The sequence below is a fragment of the Hemiscyllium ocellatum genome, chromosome 16 (assembly GCF_020745735.1).
Source record: "Hemiscyllium ocellatum isolate sHemOce1 chromosome 16, sHemOce1.pat.X.cur, whole genome shotgun sequence".
Taxonomy (NCBI): Eukaryota; Metazoa; Chordata; class Chondrichthyes; order Orectolobiformes; family Hemiscylliidae; genus Hemiscyllium; species Hemiscyllium ocellatum.
The window spans coordinates 71,692,836-71,713,797 of NC_083416.1; the positions used below are offsets into that span (position 1 = coordinate 71,692,836).

Consider the following 20,962-nt stretch of genomic DNA (forward strand, 5'->3'; position numbering starts at 1 on the left):
ACCCGCACTAATCAACCACACCGCCCTGTGGCCCAACATTTCAACTCCCCCTCCCACTTAGCCGAGGATATGCAGGTCCTGGGCCTCCTCCACCACCACACCCTCACCACCCAACACCTGGAGGAAGAACGCCTCATCTTCCACCTCAGAACACTTCAACCCCAGGGCATCACTGTGGACTTCAATCGTTTCCACATTTCCCCGAAGCGTCGATTTTACTGCTCCTTGGATGCTGCCTGAATCGCTGCGCTTTTCCAGCACCACTAATCCAGAATCTGGTTTCCAGCATCTGCAGTCATTGTTTTTACCTGACCTGTACTACCTGCTTATCTTCCTTCCATCTATCCTCTCCACCCTTCTCTCTGATCTATCACCATCATCCCACCCCCATTCACCCATTGTACTCTTTGCCACTTTCCCCCATCCTCCTCTCTGACCTATCACCTTTATCCCCACCCCCTTCACCTACTGTACTCTATGCCACTTCCTCCCGATTCTCACCCCCCTCTCATTTACCTCTCCACTCTGTAAGCATCCTGACTCTATTGCCCGAAATGTCAATTTTCCTGCTCCTCGGATGCTGCCTGACCTGCTGTGCTTTTCCAGCACCACTCTAATCCAGAAACTGAGACTGTCAATCTTGACAAAGTCATTGACATTTGTCTTGTGAAAGTACAGGCTAGGTGGGTTTCCTGTTCCTTTGCAGACCAGGTTCTGGCATCACTGAGTAAAATATACTTGGGCTGGGACAGAGAATTGGCTCAAAGTAGAAAACACATCGCAGTTTGTAGTGGGATTTCATATTTTGTGATGGGGACCATAGTGCTCACTTGATGGGTTGCAATATTATACATCAACGCAAAGTGACCGATAGCAGAGTTCATGGTTGATCAGAGAAATGCAGATATTTACAATGAAAAGCATGTTAACCTATGAATTGACTGGGTTGATGTTTTAGAATTCCAGATCCTCTGCACCTTAAGAGAAAAAAACATTTTTCCTGGTCCCTGTCCCACTGGTGCTGAAGTAATCCCAAGTCTCAAGGACTAGATTTTTGGAAGCTTTGAATATTTGAATCACCCACTGTAATGTTCAACTCCTTTGCTCCTGATCCACTGCAGGAACAAGGCTCAGGAGATAATCGGTCCAGATAAGGAAGGTTGAGAGAGAACAAATCAAGAACAGTGTCGCCAGATTCTGAAGGACTTAACCTTCAAATGCACGATTTGAGAAAATAATCTCCTCAGCAAAAGTTTTTCTTGAATCCCAAGAGTGTTTACTTTAAATGTTCACAGATAGACCATAAAACCATAAGATGTAGGAGCAGAATTAGGTCACTTAGCTCATCAAGACTGCTCTGCCATTCAGTCATGTTTTTCAATCCAACTTTGTTGAGATCCTGAAGCTTATGGATCCACCATGTAGCTCAGCTCAGGTGGTCAAGCCGATGATGTTCTGCCAATGGCTGGATGACAACCATAGAAACAGTTTATAGTCAGGAGTTACTTAAGGCTAAAAGTCTGTTGACTAATGTTGGACAGACAGCTCACTTGGTAGTACTGCAGATCCTGAAGTGTGTTTGGACAGTGGCTCACAGTGAACTGGTGTCAGACAGCAATGAGGAATCCTGGAGTGACCACGTGTCATGAAACAGAGGATACATCCGGTGTGGGGATAGCCGAGGGATAACGTACGTAGAGGTTGTGGCAGAGGCCGCACTCGCTGCCAACCACATGATCCCTGGAGACCTCTCCAGACTATATCTTTATTCAGGTATTCAGCCACAAAGCTTTGATCCTATGGGAAGTATCAGTATGGAGAAGAGTCTCAGAAAGTCATCTTGAAGAAATGCTGGATACTATCACAATATTGACCAATTACCCAGATAGGTGATACACAAACTGAATACAATCAATGCATAGATGTTGAACATGGTATAACTAAACCTGCTGATCACATGCTGAGGGAACAGTTACTGTCCACCAGCTCTCATTCCATGAGCAGTAATGGAGAGTAAAGCTGTTGTTCCGACGTTATGGTCCAGGTCAGACCCCCTCAAAACATTTCAAGAAGGTAGCCCAACTTTTCTAGTTGTTTTGAGCAGGTGTAGAGTGGATATTCCAGGAATGATGCAGTTGGTCAAAATCCTTGGGTTTTAAACAAAGCGGAATTTATTTAGATTACCAAATGAAACACAAAACAACAGAATACAGAATGACTTAACCTACCCAAAATCCCAACAGATTATCGCAACTTAATAATGTTGTTCCAAATACTTGCAACTATCCAATAACCACCAGCTTCATAAAAAGGATAGGATCAAACACAGGGTCTTACAGGAGAGATGGCAGAGAGATTCAGCAGGGAACACCTTCTCCCATGGAGCTGTTTCTTTGACCAGCAGCTTCCAAAAACTGACTGCTTGTTCTGAACAGGCAGGCTGCTAAAACCAAAACAAACCAACCCAGAGGAAAGTGGAACTGGGAGAACGGGCCACTTGCCTTTCATTGGAAAAGTGTTTTTTTTTAAACATAAAAGCCGGAGATCCAAGATGGTGGCAGTCTGAGTGGTTTGCTGGGCTGGGCTCGCTGCCAGACCCCTGGACAGGATGGACTTTACCCCCCCCCCCCCACCACCATCCTACCTTTTCAACCACCCCAAGGACAAGGGTACTTGTTTCAGTTAAATGTAGTTTTTTCTTAGCTGTAGTTGCTTTCAGAGGAATAGTTTCTAGATTTCATAGAGTTAGTATCTTTGTACTCATCATACCTCAGATGAGTTCCTTCCTCCTGGGAAATCACAGGCTGTCCTGGATGACCATGGCTAGTGATTTTGTTCAGGTGGTGCACCTGGAATATAAAAGGGAGTCATAGTTAGTGGACATGGTCATTCTCCTGTTAAAAGTAAGAAGGCCTTGTCGAGCCTCAGGAAGGAATGGGTGGATTTTTCCCGGCTGCAAGAGACGCACCTAACTGACAAGGAACATCTGAAACTGCAGCAGAGGGTTTATGATAGGATGTTGTTTTCATCCTTCAGTCCTAAAAGTAGAGGGGTAGCTGTACTGATAAAAAGGAATCTCCCCTTCCAGGAAATGGAGCAGATTAAGGGTCTTCAGGGAAGGTTTATTATTTTGAAAGTCTTCCAGGAAATGGAGCAGATTAAGGGTCTTCAGGGAAGGTTTATTATTTTGAAAGCTCTAATATATGGAGAAGAATACGGTATTTTGAATGCATATTGTCCCCCGGCATACCCTCTTAAATTTCTAATTGATGCAATGACTAAAATACCGAACCTGAGGGTTTGCGGTATGATTATTGGAGATGATTTTAATTGCTTTATAGATCCAGAGATTGACAGGGTTCAAAAGGGCCTGGCAGGTACGCCCACACAGTCTAAACAGTTGGTGGACATATGTGATGAGTTGGGATGAGTGGGTGTGTGGGGATACCTCCACCCTCATGTTCTGTTCCAACCCACATAAATGTCATGTGCAAATTGATATACTTTTTATCCAGCTGATGGTCTGGACAGAATACTTGCATGTAAAATAGGAAAGATAGCTGTTTTGGATCATGCGCCAATATATTTAGATCTTAAAGCTAAGGGTAGTGGAGCAAATGCACATCACTGGCACATGGATTCATTCTTGTAACCAGATAGTAAATCCATTGAATATATTACAAGAGAATTTAGGACCTTTTGGGATATTGATTCAGATTCAATACTTTGGGAGACCACTAAGGCATATTTACGAGGTCTGATTATTTTATTATTGACGACTAAAGAAAGGCAGAGGAAGGAGCAGCAGGAGATGCTGGAGGCCTGGCTGAAGGTAGCTGAGAAAACATATTATAATCAGCCATCATTGGTTAAACTTCAGCAAGTCACAGCTCTCCGGGCTGCCCTCGACTCAATACACACACAAGTGGCTAAAAAAGAGGTCTCCTTTGCCAAGCAAAGACTGTTTGGATTCGGAGATAAGCCTGGTAATTTAATTAGGTGGAAAAAAGTGTCCCAATCTATTATCTGTAAGGGAGAAGGCTGGTAATACTGCCCATGAATTGAAAAAGATCAATGCTAGGTTTAGGGAATATTTGGAAGAGCTATATCGGTTGGAGGGGAGCGAACATTGTACAATGGGAATGCAGTCCTTCTTTGAAAATATGGACCACCCCAATGTGAGTAAGGAGCAGGCTTCCCTTTTGAATGTGGGTCTAACAGTTCAGGAAGTGCAAAAAGCGATAAGACATCTCCAAAATGGCAAAGCACCAGGGCCAGATGGATTCCCAACTGAATTCTATAAGGAACTCATAAACATATTAGTGGAACCACTTCTGGGGATGTACAAATATTCTTATGCACAGGGTTGCCTGCCGTCCACTCTGAGGAAAGCTAATATCGCCCTTATTTTAAAGAAAGGGAAGGACCCTGAAAGACATACTTCATATAGACCACTCTCACTACTGAATGTAGATTTCGAAATTTTATCGAAGGTTTTGGCTGGGAGGTTGGAGAAGGTTTTGCCCCATATTATAAAAGAAAGCCAAGCAGGTGTTGTTAAGGGCTGCAGTTCCTTTAACAATATTAGGAGAGTACTGAATACAATACAGGTATGTCAGTAAAGTTTGATTCCAGGGTTGATGGTATCCTCAGATGCAGAAAAAGCCTTTGATTGGATAGAATGACCGTATCACACGTTTTAGTTTGGGGGGACCCTTTGCCAGATGGATAGCAGTACTGTATAAGGAAACAAAGGTGGGCAATTATTACAAATGGTGTTAAGTCAAATGATTTTAATATTAGAAGAGATAGTCGACAGGGATGTCCTTTGTCACCGCTGCTATTTACCTTGGCGATTGAACCGTTAGCCAAAACTTTCAGAAGGAACTCTGAAATAATAGCATGAAAGGTGGGAATGTGGGGAACATAAGATTATGCTAATGAAGTTGTTTTATTGTTGGCTGATCTAGAGAAGTCTGTTCCCTGAATGATCCAAAGAATTAATTCCTATTGTAATTTCTCAGGTTATAGGATCAATTTCACAAAATTGGAAGCTATGCTGGTGGGGGGCTTAGTTGAGACACCTAACGTGAAGGATAAAAAGCAATTCCCATTAGATGGTCACCAAAGGTTTTCCTATATTTGGGAAATTTTATTACCCCTCCCTTCCACCAGCTGTATAAACAAACCTTGGACAATTATTAAAGAGAATAAAACAAGATTTGCAGTGGTGGGAGGGATTACCACTTTTATGGCTGGGCCAAATAGCCCTGATTAAGGTGAATGTCCTTCCCCAACTGCTATGTCCCATGAGAATGCTCCCATTGTTGTCATCTAGACAAGTATGACGGAGGATTAATGGTTGGCTAGAGTCCTTTATTTGGTGCCATAGGCGAGGCCTAATTAAATTCACCAGATTACAGTTCTTGCAGGCTGTGGGAGGGATGGATCTTCTGGGCATTAAGAACTACCAAATAAGTGCTCTGTTAAGATGTGTTGGTGACTGGGTACAGGGGAATTCGGAATCGATATGGCTTGATATTGAAGCCTCACAGTCAAAATGTCCTCTAATTAATTTATTATTTATGGACAAGATGAAATCCGTGACCCAGCAACTCAATAGTCCAATTATCTAGAATACAGTGAAAGGATAATGATGCAAGACGAGGGCAATTGATTTAAGACTTCGCCATTTACCCCATTGGTAGGTGCCCAAGGATTTAAACCTGGGGAAATGGACACCATCTATAAGACATGGGAGAACATTTGAATTCAATGTTTGGGAGATTTATTCGAGGGAGAGGTCCTGATGTCATTTAGTCAGTTAAGTCAGAAATATTGATTATCCAATCAGGACCTTTTCTGATACTCCACATGAGGGGCTACATACAGAGGAAGACCACACTCCTGACCCAATGTTATAAATCAGATGTGGAGAAAAGAGTACTCCGGTGTATAGGTACTCTTTCACTCAGTACTTTCTATCATTTCCAGAAAGGGCATGCTCTGGGGGATATGGAAGAACTCTGTAAGATGTGGAACTAAGAGTTAGGAGAGGACATTTCACCAGAGATATGGGAAGGTATCTGGGAGAATATCAGGAAAATTTCAGCATGTAACAGAGCACAAGCTATGCAATTGAAGTTCTTACTCAGGGCTCATATGGCACCACAGAGGCTAACTAAGTTTTAGCGTAGAGTGTCACCAGAATGTCCCAAGTGTAAAATTACATTGTTTATGATCATACTGCAAGATCGAAAGATATTGGAGAGCTATTTTAAGGAAGTTAAAGGGCATTCTGGGGATTGAAATTAACATGGTTTCAGTAATTCTTCTTTGGGGGCTACCAAATTTACCCTCGATGGGGGAACATTGGAAGAGACTGTGTAATAGCTGAAAATGTATTACTAGAAAAGCGCAGCAGGTCAGGCAGCATCCAAGGAACAGGAAATTTGACGTTTCGGGTATAAGCCCTTCATCCCTTCGAAACGTCGAATTTTCTGTTCCTTGGATGCTGCCCGACCTGCTGCGCTTTTCCAGCAACACATTTTCAGCTCTGATCTCCAGCATCTGCAGACCACACTTTCTCCTCAGAGACTGTGTAATATCCTTGCCCGTTGCGCAAGGAAGAACATTCTACTAAATAGGATGTCAGAAAACCCACCAGGTCTTCTGGAGTAGTGTGAGCTGGTGATGGAGCATTTCCCCCAAGATTACCTCACAAATTACCTCTTAGGCGGCACGGTGGCACAGTGGTTAGCACTGTTGCCTCACAGCGCCAGGGACCTGGGTTCAATTCCCGCCTCAGGCGACTGACTGTGTGGAGTTTGCACATTCTCCCCGTGTCTGCGTGGGTTTCCTCCGGGTGCTCCGGTTTCCTCCCACAGTCCAAAGATGTGCGGGTCAGGTGAATTGGCCATGCTAAATTGCCCGTAGTGTTAGGTAAGGGGTATATGTAGGGGTATGGGTGGGTTGCGCTTCGGCGGGTCGGTGTGGACTTGTTGGGCCGAAGGGCCTGTTTCCACACTGTAAGTAATCTAATCTAAATATGGTGTACCACAAAACGGAACAGTTTTATAAGACGTGGTGGTCCTTTTTAAATTATATTGAAACTGATTTGTCAGCAATATTGGTCAGGGCTGTGGTATAGCCATGGGAATCTTTATGGGCGCTTGTGGGGCCCTGGGAAGAGGAGACTGGAAGGAAAAGAATACTGATACAGTAGGGGGTACTCCCAGGAATGGGAACCTCAGCGGATGTATGATGAGTAAGATAGGATAAAGCAGTAAGATATTATTTAATTTAAGTAACTTGAATGTAGTTTAAGCTAGTATTTATTCAGTATATTTGTAGTTTGGTTTTAGTTAAGCAGATCAATTTGTTTCGGTAGAATAGTGGGTTGTTTATTAACAATGGTACTGTGTTATGGCATTGTTCTTTATACTGTTTTTTTCTGTTTTGATGGGTTTTTTTCTTTATATATAAATGTTTTGTAAAATATTTTAACATGTTTTTCAATAAAAATATTGATTAAAAAAACTGAAACGCATATTGCCTGAGGCAGTATCTGTTAGGTATAATCAAATTGGCCCTCAAACCCATCCCAACTAGATACCCCAGAGCCTGTGTCTTTACGACCACTCTGAAAAAAACCCCAAGGACAACATAACCTTGTTAAAGGAGCAGCAGCATCTGAGACACAAATCCTTGTGGATATTCAACCGCTGCATAAGAATACTATGTAAACAAGTGAGGACACACTGCAGCAAACCCAGAACTCCAGAAGGAACAACAGGAAACCTATTCAATGGATTTAAATGAAATGGCTAGCCCAATCGCACTATTCCACGATACTTATGCAACAAACCTAAAGAAGAAAATGACCAGACATGATACTGACCATACATCCCTAGGAATCTTGGTGGCCTTCAAACCAGTGATCACCATCCACCAGCCCCTCATAAAGACTCAACACCCATATCCAACAGGGTGATCTTTATCTACAAAAGGTAGAAGACAGAGGGTTGTGGTGGAGGGTTGTTTTTCAGACTGGAGGCCTGTGACCAGTGGAGTGCCACAAGGATCGATGCTGGGTCCTCTATTATTTGTCACTTACATAAATAATTTGGATGTGAGTATAAGAGGTACAATTAGTAAGTTTGCAGATGACACCAAAAGTGGAGGTGTAGTGGACAGCGAAGAAGGTTACCTCAGATTACAACAGGATCTGGACCAGATGGGCCAATGGGCTGAGAAGTGGTAGATGGAGTTTAATTCAGATAAATGCGAGGTGCTGCATTTTGAGAAAGCAAATCTTAGCAGGACTTATACACTTCATGGTCAGGTCCTAGGGAGAGTTGTTGAACAAAGAGACCTTGGAGTGCAGGTTCATAGCTCCTTGAAAGTGGAGTCACAGGTAGATAGGATAGTGAAGAAGGCATTTGGTATGCTTTCCTTTATTGGTCAGAATATTGAGTGCAGGATTTGGGAGGTCATGTTGCAACTGTACAGGACATCAGTTAGGCCACTGTTGGAATATTGTATGCAATTCTGTTCTCCTTCCTATGGGAAAGATGTTGTGAAACTTGAAAGGGTTCAGAAAAGATTTGCAAGGATGTTGCCACGGTTGGAGAATTTGAGCTAAAGGGAGAGGCTGAACAGGCTAGGACTGTTTTCCCTGGAGTGTTGGAGGCTGAGGGGTGACCTTATAGAGGTTTACAAGGTTATGAGAGGCATGGATAGGATAAATAGACAAAGCCTTTTCCCTGGGATCGGGAGCCCAGAACTAGAGGGCATAGGTTTAGGGTGAGACGGGAAAGATATAAAAACGACCAAAGGGGCAACTTTTTCATGCAGAGGGTGGTACATGTACGGAATGAGCTGCCAGAGGATGTGGTGGAGGCTGGTACAATTGCAACATTTAAGAGGCATTTATGAATAATGTAGGGATACGGGTCGGGTGCTGGCTGGTGGGACTAGATTGGGTTTGGATATCTGGTTGGCGTGGACAGGTTGGACTGAAGGGTCTGTTTCCATGCTGTACATCTCTTTGACTCTCTGACTCTAAGATACCCTGCAAGGACTGTGAGAAACACGACATCGGACAAACAGGAAGCAAACTGTCCATATGAGTGCATGAACATCCGCTCACCATTGTCAGACATTACCTGCACTCTCTCATTTCCAACCATACAGACAACTACGGACACAATTTCAACTGGGACAATGTAACCATCCCAGTACAAGCTAAGCAGGAACACGTGAGAGAATTTTTGACACTCTGTCCTGAACTCAACCAATTAACATATTGAACTGGAACTCATATACAAACCACTCAGATACAGAATTGCAAGGACCAAAAACCAGGGACATAAAAATGCAGGATGTGACAGGCCAGCAACACCGTGTCGAAGGTGCACGGATATTGTCACCGAGCAAGGCAACAAAATCTCTGCAGAAAACCACATCAGCTTGGCGAACGAGTCGCCGACTTCATCCACAACCTGAGCTACAAATCTATACAAAAACTTTTTAAAGATCTCTCAATGTCCTTCTTCAAAGGAAACAGCCAGCGTCATTGTTTTCCCCACCAACCACAACATCCAACTAATTCATTTATGAGCACCAACACTACTGCAGCTCCCCACTGCCACCAGTCTGCAGCATCAAGAATGACAGCACATGTGGAAAACAGAGCGCCTCAAATCCATCTCAAATTAGTGACTGCATTTAGAGAATTGTATTTGCATGATTCATGATATCCAAATGCACCAAAATGATTGGAGAAACATTGTTTTCTTTTGAGAGTTGTCACTGTTGGAATATGGAACACAAACCAGGCTATTCACATCAAGCAATGTCCCACCAATAACAATGTCTAAAAAATTAGTCCAATAATTTTTATTAAAATTGGTTGAAGGATAAATTCTCAGCAGCACATTGAAAGAGCTCCCACAATCCTCTTTGAAACAGCAAAAATAGAAAGCTGAGAGGCTAGATGTAGCGGGCCATGTTTGAATTTGTAAGCGAAAGACAATATCATTGCCTGTGCAGTACTCCTCCAGTATGGCACAGAACTATCAACTGTCACTTAAAAGCAAAATACTGCGGAAGGTGAAGTTCCGACACAAAGAAAATGCTGGAGAACCTCAGTTGGTCTGGTGGCATTTGTGGAGAGAGAAGCAATCTATGTTTCATGTCCATTGTGACTCTTCTTCAGAACTACTGTCAACCGATGATGTTGTGATCAAGCCTCTGAACCATGACGCAACCCCACAAATGACGACTAATAGAGAGGTGTACTCTTATTTTACGTTGTATTTATTCAGGATTAAACACACTTACAATGTTGTAATCGTTTCTTTGTTCTATTGACTCATTCCATCGCTGGTTATTAGATATAAATGTTAACGCTCTAGAAGTTTACATATATCGGATATTAGGAAGTGTTCATTGATGTTGGAAGGTACACAGCATTTGTTCACAAGAATGTTACCTGGACGTCAGGGGTGTTATTCTGAGTAGGATGATGTAAATTAGGACTGTAATCTCTGGAATTTTGGAAGTTACGGTGTGTACTCATCAAAGTCTTTACTGATATTATCAGGAAAAGACAGGGTGGATAAATATAAACTATTTCAATTTTGTTGGGGATATGAGAAATAACAGGCATTGTCTGAAAATTAGGGCCAGAATGTTTCAGAAAAGGTTTAGAAAGCTCTTCTGTGTGCAAAATGTGGAGATGCTTCTAGTTCTCTTGATAAACGACAACTGAAGATCAATTGTTAATTTCAAATTTGAGATAGCTAAATTTTTATTATGCAAAAAGGTACGTTGGAATCTGGGCCAGAGGTAGTAGATGGAGTTAGGCCACAGATTTACCATGATCTCATTGTAAGGTAGAACAAGCTGGAGGGGATGAATGGCCTACTCCTGTTCCTACATTCCTGTGTTAACAAGTTTGTTAAATTCTTCAGGTTTTCCTCCAATATTGAATTCAAAAATTCAATTTCACACTGTCCATATATAGCCTTAGGTTATAGTCCAACAGGTTTATTTGGAAACACTAGCTTTTGGAGCGCTGCTGAGCAGTGCTCCGAAAGCTAGGTGCTTCCAATTAAACCTGGTGTTTTGTGATTTTTAACTTTGTACACCCCAGTCCATAAATTTTAAATTTCAAACAATAAATGTACACCTGATAACTCTTTTTGTATCTACTTTGGAATTCTCATTCATGACTAAATCTTTGCTCTTATAAAATAAGACACTGCATTGGTGAGCAATCACAAATCAGATCACGCATTATGCTAATGGTTGTTCCATTGGACTGCATTACAGTCTCCATCTCAGAGTAGGAATCAATCACTGATACAATATAGATAGACTGCAGATAAATGCACAAACGCATGTACACAGGATCAGAATATAAACACATATGATAAATACATACACAATGTATCAGCACAGACATGATTGAAGCGTAGAAGGTTGAGAAAGGACCTTATAGCAGTTTATAAAATCATGAGGGGTATGGATATCATTAATGGTACCTGCCTTTCCCGAGGATGGGGGATTTAAAGACTCGTGACACGATATAGCACACCAGTGATAATTGCATACATATCTGTACACAGACCAAACAAATAAGCATGAAATTTAAGTATCAAAGTTTTAAAAAATATTCTCTATTAAAAATTATAAACTAGATCGAAGTAATTTACTTATTGTCCTTGTTGAGAATGCTCCTTACAAGCAGGTTAGACATGTTCTAACAGCGTGGGAACAAAGAGGAAGGTCAAGGACAGAGGGCTCTGTGATCCAATGACAACAGGAAATACTCACACCTTCCATTCTGAAACAATGGAGTCAGAGAGATCAAAAGGCCCTTCAGTCCTTCGAGTCTGCACCAATTAAAAACAACCACCTGACTACTCTAATCCCATTTTCCAGCACTTGGCCCATAGCCTTGTATGTCTTGGCATTGCAGGTGCACATATAAATGCTTCTTAAATGCACTGAGGATTTTTTTTGCCTCTACCAGCCTTACAGGCAGTTCCAGATCCTCACCTTCCTCTACATGAAAACATTTTTCCTCACATCTCCTTTAAACCTCCAGCCCCTTGCTTATAATCTATGCACCCTGGGTATTGGCCCTTCCATCAAGGAGAAACATTTCTTCCTGTCTATGACTCTCATAATTTTAAACATCTCTATCATGTCCCCTCTCAGTGTCCTCTGCTCTCAGGAAAACAACACCATTGTGTTCTGAGGAAGATCACTCAACCCAAAGCATTAACTTTAATTTGTCTCTACAGATGTTGCCAGACCTGCTGAGATTTTCCAGCAATCTCTGTTTTTGTTTCAGATTTACAGCATCTGTGGCCCTTTTGGTTCCAATTCTGTCTAATCTCTCTTTCCATCCTGGGAAATTTCCTTTGCACCCTGTTCAGTCCCATTACATACCTTTGACAATGTGGTTTCCAGAACCATATACAATACTCTAGCTGCAGCATAACCAATCGTTTAGACAGTTCTAACAGAACTTTCAGCCCTTAAACTCAGCAAATACAACAAAGAATGCAATGAGATTTCTTCATAAGTTTATCTATCTGTCCTCATAACTTAAGGATCTGTTTTACAGGCACACCTAAGTTCTGTCCCATCCTTGGAGCTTTGGAGGGTCCAGCAGTCATCTGGTATTCCCCTAAGGTGCTTGTCCTCACCTTTTCATCACCATCACGCAGAACAATCTGCAAACAATCCATTCTGAGAGTGTCAATGATTGTGAAGGATATCTCAGTAAATCCGCCCCAAACCTGTTGCCATTATAACTTTAATTTGCAAAATTATTTTCCGTCTTTTCATTATGGTGATTTTTTAATGATTATTTTATTGATTTTTTTAGTCACAATTGGTCATATCCCAAACAATTCCAACAGGGGGAGCATGGAGACAATGTTCCCCTGTGATTCCACAGTTGCTTTATATTATTGTTTCCAGGAGATGCACAGGAGACATGGTGTCTTCATTTGAGTTGATCATTGGGCATTAAAATTCTGTTGTAAATTCTCAAAGTGGATGTTAAAACGGATCAATTCTATTCAACTCAGCTGCAGAGAGAATCTGGCTGACATCCCTCTCAGTTACAAATCCATACTGCCAGCTTTTTAACTTTACACATGGCAGTAGTGTTAAATCACCGCGTTATGATCCCAGCTGATGTTATTACTGGAGAATTCAGTTCCCTGCCTGGAATCGTATTTATTTTAACAAGGTTGAAACATAAGTACGGAATCAGGCAGATTTCTGGTTAACCAGGAAACAAGTTAATGAACAAAAGAAATGAAGATGGAACAGAATGAACCAATCAACACACAGCAATCAATGATATTGAAACAGATATAAATCACAAATCCTACATCACACCCATCCATCCCTCGAGGTATAAAACGGTCACTGCAGGATGTGACCCAACCAGCCAAGAGCAGAGATCAGGAATTCAGACCAACATCCACCATAATTACCATTCAATGCAATATGACACAGCCACCTTGAAAGTTAGCACTTGGAAAGTAACATTATACGGAGATTGGAACAATAGATGTACACAAGTCACAATATAAATGAATCCACCGACATGAAAGTAGCATCAAAGATATAACCCGAAAAAAACTAACATGAAAGATTGCAAAGTTCGATTAATTTTGTTTTATAGGAGTGAAGATCTCATTGAGCACAGGTACATCTGTGTCTCATCATTCATTCTGCGATCACAAATCAGGGCTAGAGTTCAGGATCTGTAATCCAACAGCTTCTGTATTTCTTGTTGCCTTCTCCAGAATCCTGCTGCTTGATTTCTAACAAGAGGCAAAGAATTACTTCAAATTTAATCCTTCAAGGGTAAACATTCAGAAGGAAGTGATGGACAAAGGAAATTTTACGAATGGACAAGGAAACAGAGTTTGACTCATGTACCGCTGACTCATGGTGGATAAGATCATTTCAACAGTTGAAACTGATTTTTTTTCCTATTTCTGGGGAGTTAGCTTTGTAAGGATTAGAGAGAAAACTTTGAACCTTCTCACTGGGTTTGCTCACAAATAGCAATGTTAAGTTACAAGACGTGCCTTTTCTAAAATCGAAAGCAAGGACATAGAGCCAACAAAATGACTGCAAATGTAAACTCCGTGACTGTTGTTCCGGATCAAATCAGACCCCACCCCCTCAAAATATTTGGAAGGTAACCTAGACCCTGATTTTGTCTAATTTTAACATCTAATGTAACTTACTGTGTGCCAGATGCTGTTCCAGATGCAATTTGATTGGTCAAACTACTCGATGTTACGCAAAACAGAATTTATCGAAACACTATTGTTAAAATACACAGATGAAAGAAGAACTTGGAATAACTTAACTATACTGGAAAACTTAACAGAATAATAGATGCTGTAAACATTAGTAATTAATGCTTCCAGTATAGTAATGTCCAACAAATCCACCCCTTGGCAAAACGTCTAATTCAGAAAATCTGATTTGTCTCACAGCAGAGAGAAACCCCAGCTCCTAGCTGTAACCGAAAGAGAGTAAAGACAGCTTCTAATTCTCCAAAACCCCAGCAACTTTGGTTTCTGAGAAAAGATTTACAAACCAAACCATAATTCCCTGAGATTGTCTCAGTCTGAAGGCGAGATGCTAAAACAAAATGACAGCGGTTTAGGAGAAACCTATTTTCCCCATTTCACTAATACACAGGAACAGGGTTTAGAAGTGAGATTCAACTCTACTCTGTTTGTGTTAGTGACCTGACATCCTCACCTGTACACCAATGTGCTTTGAAGGTGACAATTCTGAGGCAGGCGATTAAGCCCGACCCCCTACACTGTACTGGAGAAAGAGAGAGTAAAGAATCTCTCTCTGAGGTCTGACAGGTAGCCACTGACAAAAAGAACCAGGACAAAGGACTTTCAATCAACCTTCAAAGCCAAGAATCTCAAAATCAACTGTTCATTGTTAAAATATAAATTCATCCAATTAAGGAGAGAAGTTTCCACATGGGAGGGAATTCTTTGTAAGATGAGATTGTGGTGATTAATTGAGGGAGTGGGTGAATAACGAAGTGGAGCCAGTTCTTCCTGTTCACCCAGGAGCTCATCAATTTGGGCTAGCCCATCTCGCAAGGTACTAACTTGGTGAACCTTGGTTGGGTCTTGTCAGAATCGGATCGGCCAGCGAGCAGTGAAACCCAGCTGATAGGCTTCAGCAAATAGAAGGAACTAACCTGGCAGAAATTATAAACTGCAGTTCTTGGCATCATTGGAAGATACTTGCACAATTTTAATTTCACCCAAGTGTTCATGGCCTTGAAAAACCCCTTCCTCAAATACAAGTCAAATAGGTTTCTCTCAAACAGTCTTTTTCTTGGAGCTGACTGAGATTTGAACATCAGTGAAGCAGCGAAACCAAACCTGCCCCAGAGGTTGTGGTTTACTTTGTGACAAGTGGATTTCCGAATCCCAACTCAACTGAAGCCTTCTCGAGACATCAGATCGCTAACATCAAGAATTACAGCAACAAGAATCAGAGCAAACAGTAAATATTCAGGAGGTATCTTCAGTTCATTATAATTTTACAGCTCTTGGTTTAATTATTCAAATATTGTTTTTTGACATTTTTCAATAACATAATTTACAAGAGGAGTATTTGTAAGAATCAATGAAAACTGTTCAAAGAACAGCATCCTTGTTTGTGCATGTCCACTCATTGATAAACAGGGAAGGAACTATTTGCTTTTCCTGATTTCTTCCTTGGGGATAATGGGAATAAAAAGGGTTTCTGACAGGAAAGTCCGGAAAAAAAATCAAGGCTTATAATTTCATCCAATTTTGATAAATTGATCTGTTGCACTCTACTCATTATGATTCTTTTAAATGGGTTTAATGAACAATTTATTAATCACAAACAACAATTCAGTTTGGACCACTAATATCTGTCCAAAGGCACCAGTTTCCTCAGCGACAATTGACAGTTAAATCAGGATTTTTAAAAAAATTCTTACTCTGTTTATCTTCTTCATGTGGAAGATAAGGCCAACCACAAAGACCAGTTTAGTAATCAAGTGAACAGAAACTGCGATGGTCCAAATGACTGGAACTGGCCTCATGCTCACTGTGAACAAGAAAGTGGTTGATAACAGTTAAAGTCTCCATCTCATTCAAAGTTGAAAATTAAATTAAATTAATTCAATGAAATTAATCAGCTTTGTGTGAATGAAAAAAGGAGTGTGGAAAGTAATTGAATCATTTGTTTACTTTTACTGACTCGATGTAAAAGTGTTATGTTTGCCACAGTGGATGAAACCAAACTCACCACTGAGATTGCCCAGGTGGTGAGCTCTCGATCTCAGCTGTATTGTGCCATCAAGGCGTGAAACAGCCACAGCTCTGAAATTGGAAACTATTTTCAAACCAGAAGTATACTCAGAAATGCAATGTTGGTGATATTATTCATATCCAGCCTTGCAACTATGGATGGTTCAGAATGTTTCATGACAAGAATAACATTTTTCTCAGGCACGTTACATTTAAAATTGTAGTGCAATATCTCAATCCACTCCTGTAACACGCGATCAGGTAATGAATAAAGTAATTGCACAATTTACTCAGACAGACAGAGTCCTGATACACTTCTGCTGAATTGAGTCAGGTCCCATCGCCTGGACATGGTCAAGATTTTAATCGATGAAATGAAACATTCGATATGATCTGTCATGAAATCTGGAGATCAATCACCATCATATTACTGTCCACGTCAAAGTAGATTTCTTCTCTGATGCCTAGTTTACAATTTCTTTTTGGTCATTGTTTATAATAATCTGTAATCCTGCTGATCGGGAAGTGAGTGGTTGACTCTGAACCATCCCCAACATCATCAGTCAAATTTACATCACTGATCAATTCAAACGTTAATGTGAATTTTTTTTCCCTTCCAAAGATGAGAAGCTGTTCAAAACAAACTGCTCTGTGACCTCTTCTGCTCCCGAGATAAAAAGTGGCTGATTACCACTCACAGAAGAATGTTATCCCTTGTGGATGGCATACCACACTGTAGACAGGTCTATGTTTCACCCTTCCAGGAATGTACAGAAAGCCACATCGAGAAACCAAATGCAACCCCTGGTCTGTGTGTATTAGTGGGCTGGTGTGCTCGTGTGGAATTATGTGCTGTTAATCTCACAGTTTGAGAACAACCATTATATACCACTCTGCTGCAGGTAAACAATGTCAGAAGTGTTGGAGAGTTATGGAATTGATATGATTGAGGGGTGGAGACAGAATAACATCATATTTTTCAATCATTATACATAGAATCTAATGGAATGCAATGAAGTCTGCATAATTCCAGTCCACTACAAGCAAGGTGTATTAAAGTTGATAGTGGGGATTCAACCTTATATAAACGTAATTGGCACAAATACACATTTTCAGTTGCTTGCAGAGCTAAATTGTGAACCCTCAGTAATGTGAAACATAAAAGAGGATGAAAAGGAAGTCATTTTCATTTTAAAAGAAATAACTAAAAATGCATTTCAAATAAAATCTGAGACACTTACTGTAAAGCTTCAGATCATAAGGAATTAAAACCTTGGGTACGTTTTCATGAAACAAAATACATGCCCAGTAGCTGCTGTCTCTATCAAATTCCTGAGTAATCAGCTGTAAATTATCCCCTTCCTGCTTCTGTTCCTTGAATGTTTTTGCTGCAACAATTTTACCACCGCTATCAATCCAAGCAAGTCTCATGGATTCAGTGACATCAGAGACAGAACAGGTCAGGGTAACAGAGCCTCCCTCAGTCTCTGCATCAGAGAGTTCCGCTGTGACTGTGTAAACAAGAAAATCATTTAGATTTTAAACAATGACTCGATCAATGAAAGCATCATCAACATTTTATCCCCTACCTTTAACTGTGATCAGGTTAATGGTCAAATGATTATTTGATCCCTGAAAACATCTGTAAACTCCTGCATCTTCAAACAGGACAGGCACAATCCGCACACTGAAAAACCTGTCAGTGAAACTGCTCACTGGAGGGACCAATCGACTCCCAAAGTAGGTCCTGTTTATGTTGACAGGCTTTGATTTGTAAGTGAAAGCAATTTCTTGATCTTCATCCTTTAAAGGTGAAGACCAGGTCCATTTAGTTTTTATTATCGTAGAATCGACTTCACAAATCAGCTCGACTTCACTGCGATCTGTGACTGACCGATAAAGTGTGTATTTTTTATCACGTAAATCTGCAACAAAGAGAAACCGAAGATTGTTACAGTCACTGATAAACACAGGGGTGGAAATTCAATGAGGCCAAGTATCATCTTCTTCCCTTTTGTCATCTGGGAGAACATTACTGGGCTAGTGAGATTGATTAGGATCTGAGTACACTGGCTATTCACCCAGGCTATTTTTGAATTAAGTAAGGGGTTGTGGTACAAAGTCAATCTTCCCTCAAGATAATCTCCTTGTCCAAGTGATATCATTTCCACAAGGCCTGGAGGCAATATTTAATTGGTTAAATAAAATCAAAATGTTGCAGATGCTGGAGATTTGAAATAAAAATAGAAAGGGCTGGAGTAACTCTGGCAACATCTTTGAAGAAAAAAATGGCATTTACAAACCCAAGTCCAATATGTCTTTTCTTTGGATCTGAATTAGTTGAACTACTTCAGCAATGAAACATCAAGAAATGTCTCATAATCATTCTCTTGGATGCTTATTATCTCAATGGGATGTTATTTCATGGTCCAATGGAAATAGAAACACAGACAGGTCCATCAAAGTTTGCTACATCAAAGAGTGAGGGCAAACTTGGATGAGCCTCAGACCTTTAGACAGTAGAAGAGCAAAGAGAAGTTAATTTGTTTAAGGCAAGCAGTTGATCAGCTGGTCCTAATCACACATAGATACCAAATGATAGGCATTGACACTGATGCAGGAAATATTAGACAGTTTAACATTTGGTTTGAGGCTGGGAAACTCAAATCACCCCCTGCAACCAAAGACCTTAAAGAGCACCTTCCAAATCTTTTAAGACTTCCTTCAAGAAGGGCAAGGATAGCAGATATGTGGGAACACCACCAGCTGCAATGTCACATGAAGAAATGAACCATTAAACACTGTCCAATGTGACAAGTTGCTTGGTATTCCACACGCCACACGAAGAATACCATTTCATAATGCAGCTGAATTCATTCTCAGGAAAGGTTTACACTTGGTCAGGGTCCAATTCATCTGGGATCGTTGTTACGACTACTAATAAAGCTGCAGAGGCGTCCTGAAAATCTATATCCATTCTGTTTACAGTCTTCATAGCTCTCACATTCCTGCCTCACTGTCAGGGATAAATGCTTTTCAAGGATGGTTGCTCGGAGATAATGATGATATATTCCTGGGGCCAAATGTACATATAAGGTAACATGCCCTTCCACCAGAGACATTGCACCGCAGACAATAGGCGTTCCCAGTTTTGAATGCTTTGTTAAATCTGGAGGGGTCTGTCAGAACAGGTGGAGTCCTTCAATATAACTAGTACTACACTGGCTCCAACATAAATGCATTTGGCTGTCTCCATGTACAGTTGTGGGTGCTATGGATAAGCAGGATAAATCAGAAAGGTGTTCATGTCGATCAGAGTGATGCCTGTCGGATTGAGTTGGGAGTGTGGGCCAACTGATAGTCAGGTCTTCTCATGGGGCATCATTGGATCTTCAGGAGAGTCAAGTGCAGCAGGATGCTCAGTGACTGCCTGAAATACACTCCCTCACTTTTACCATTAATGACCAGCATTAGCAGCAAGGTGACAGAGGAATAAGAGACAAGGTTCACAAATAACCAATTTAAATCACAAGGGATCTTCTTCTTACATCCCTTGGCTATGCCTTCCTTCACTCAGGTACAGTAAATGATCGTCTCTGAGTGTAAGAACACTGAGAACTTTTCGAAGTCACTGGTTCCATTGAAAGAATGTCCCAGAAAAGACCCAAATCTTGTTCAGTGTCAGCACCTTCAATCAGTTTGTACTTTCAATTGCATTGGCCTTAATTTCATTTGATTTTTGGTTTTTGCTTTTGTTTTATGAACTGATATAAATTGAAATGATTCTAGCAAATTCTCCTGATAGGTGGCATGAATTCATAAATTCACCATTTTATGATATCAATAACCAGAACAGAGACAAAGATCATGTTCTGCATTAGAATCTGACAGTGTTAAAGTGCTCACTCTATTTTGTGGGGAATGGTTTTATATCAGTGACTATTGATCATCTACTTATGGTAGTTCTGGACTTACTGTGATTCACATCAATGTTTGTGCTTCCAGTGAGAATAATGGAGTTATTTTCCTGTACTTCCCATGTATATAAATTCTGATTTTCGGTTCCAGCATGTCTAATGATGAGATAGACTGTGTTATTCAGTTGGATCTCTTCAGTGTTGATCCTCCTGTTTTCCTGAGAAGAGTTTCTCTGTTTCCACTGAAGATTGACAGTGTCTGAGAGTCTGGAGATGGTGCAGCTGAGGGTGATGTCACTGCCCATTACAGGCCACTGTGAATCAATCTCAACTGTAAAACAGAGACATGAAGCTTATACATCTCAGAAAGCTCTTTCATGCTTATCATTCACATTTCCCAGTTTTGTTCACAGATGATTTCCCTTCGCATCTCCCTTTTCCTTTTCTACCTGCAGTTTCTTGGCAATATTACCCAAAAACATGGCTTGAAATTAGTTGAGATTCTGAAAGATTTGCATGTTCTCTATAGTGCTTGTTGGAAACTCAAGATGACTTTCTGGGGAAGGTTATTGAACCATTTGCCAAACAGGCATTAATGAGGCCATTGTCCCAACTTCACCTGAAATCAAGACATTGGAGATGGAAGTCCTGCTCAGCAAGAGTGTGTGCTTTTCTCGG

The 20,962-nt window shown here is 40.9% G+C and overlaps 1 protein-coding gene across 2 annotated transcripts in view; it reads right to left on the reverse strand.

Annotated features, from left to right (window-relative positions):
* Positions 1 to 10,246: 10,246 nt before the first annotated feature.
* The window catches only part of LOC132823469 (uncharacterized), a 67,405-nt gene continuing 56,689 nt past the window's right edge, over positions 10,247 to 20,962 (reverse strand). Inside the window, exons 9-13 of one of the 2 annotated variants that reach the window (XM_060837371.1) lie at positions 20,343 to 20,615; positions 17,957 to 18,292; positions 17,609 to 17,878; positions 16,055 to 16,164; positions 10,247 to 13,856 (exon numbers count right to left, since the gene is read on the reverse strand). In XM_060837371.1, coding sequence (XP_060693354.1) covers positions 13,770 to 13,856; positions 16,055 to 16,164; positions 17,609 to 17,878; positions 17,957 to 18,292; positions 20,343 to 20,615 — 1,076 coding nt within the window. In that variant the 3' untranslated portion in view covers positions 10,247 to 13,769. The remainder of the gene's footprint in view (positions 13,857 to 16,054; positions 16,165 to 17,608; positions 17,879 to 17,956; positions 18,293 to 20,342; positions 20,616 to 20,962) is intronic. The other variant, XM_060837372.1, reaches the window with a different exon arrangement.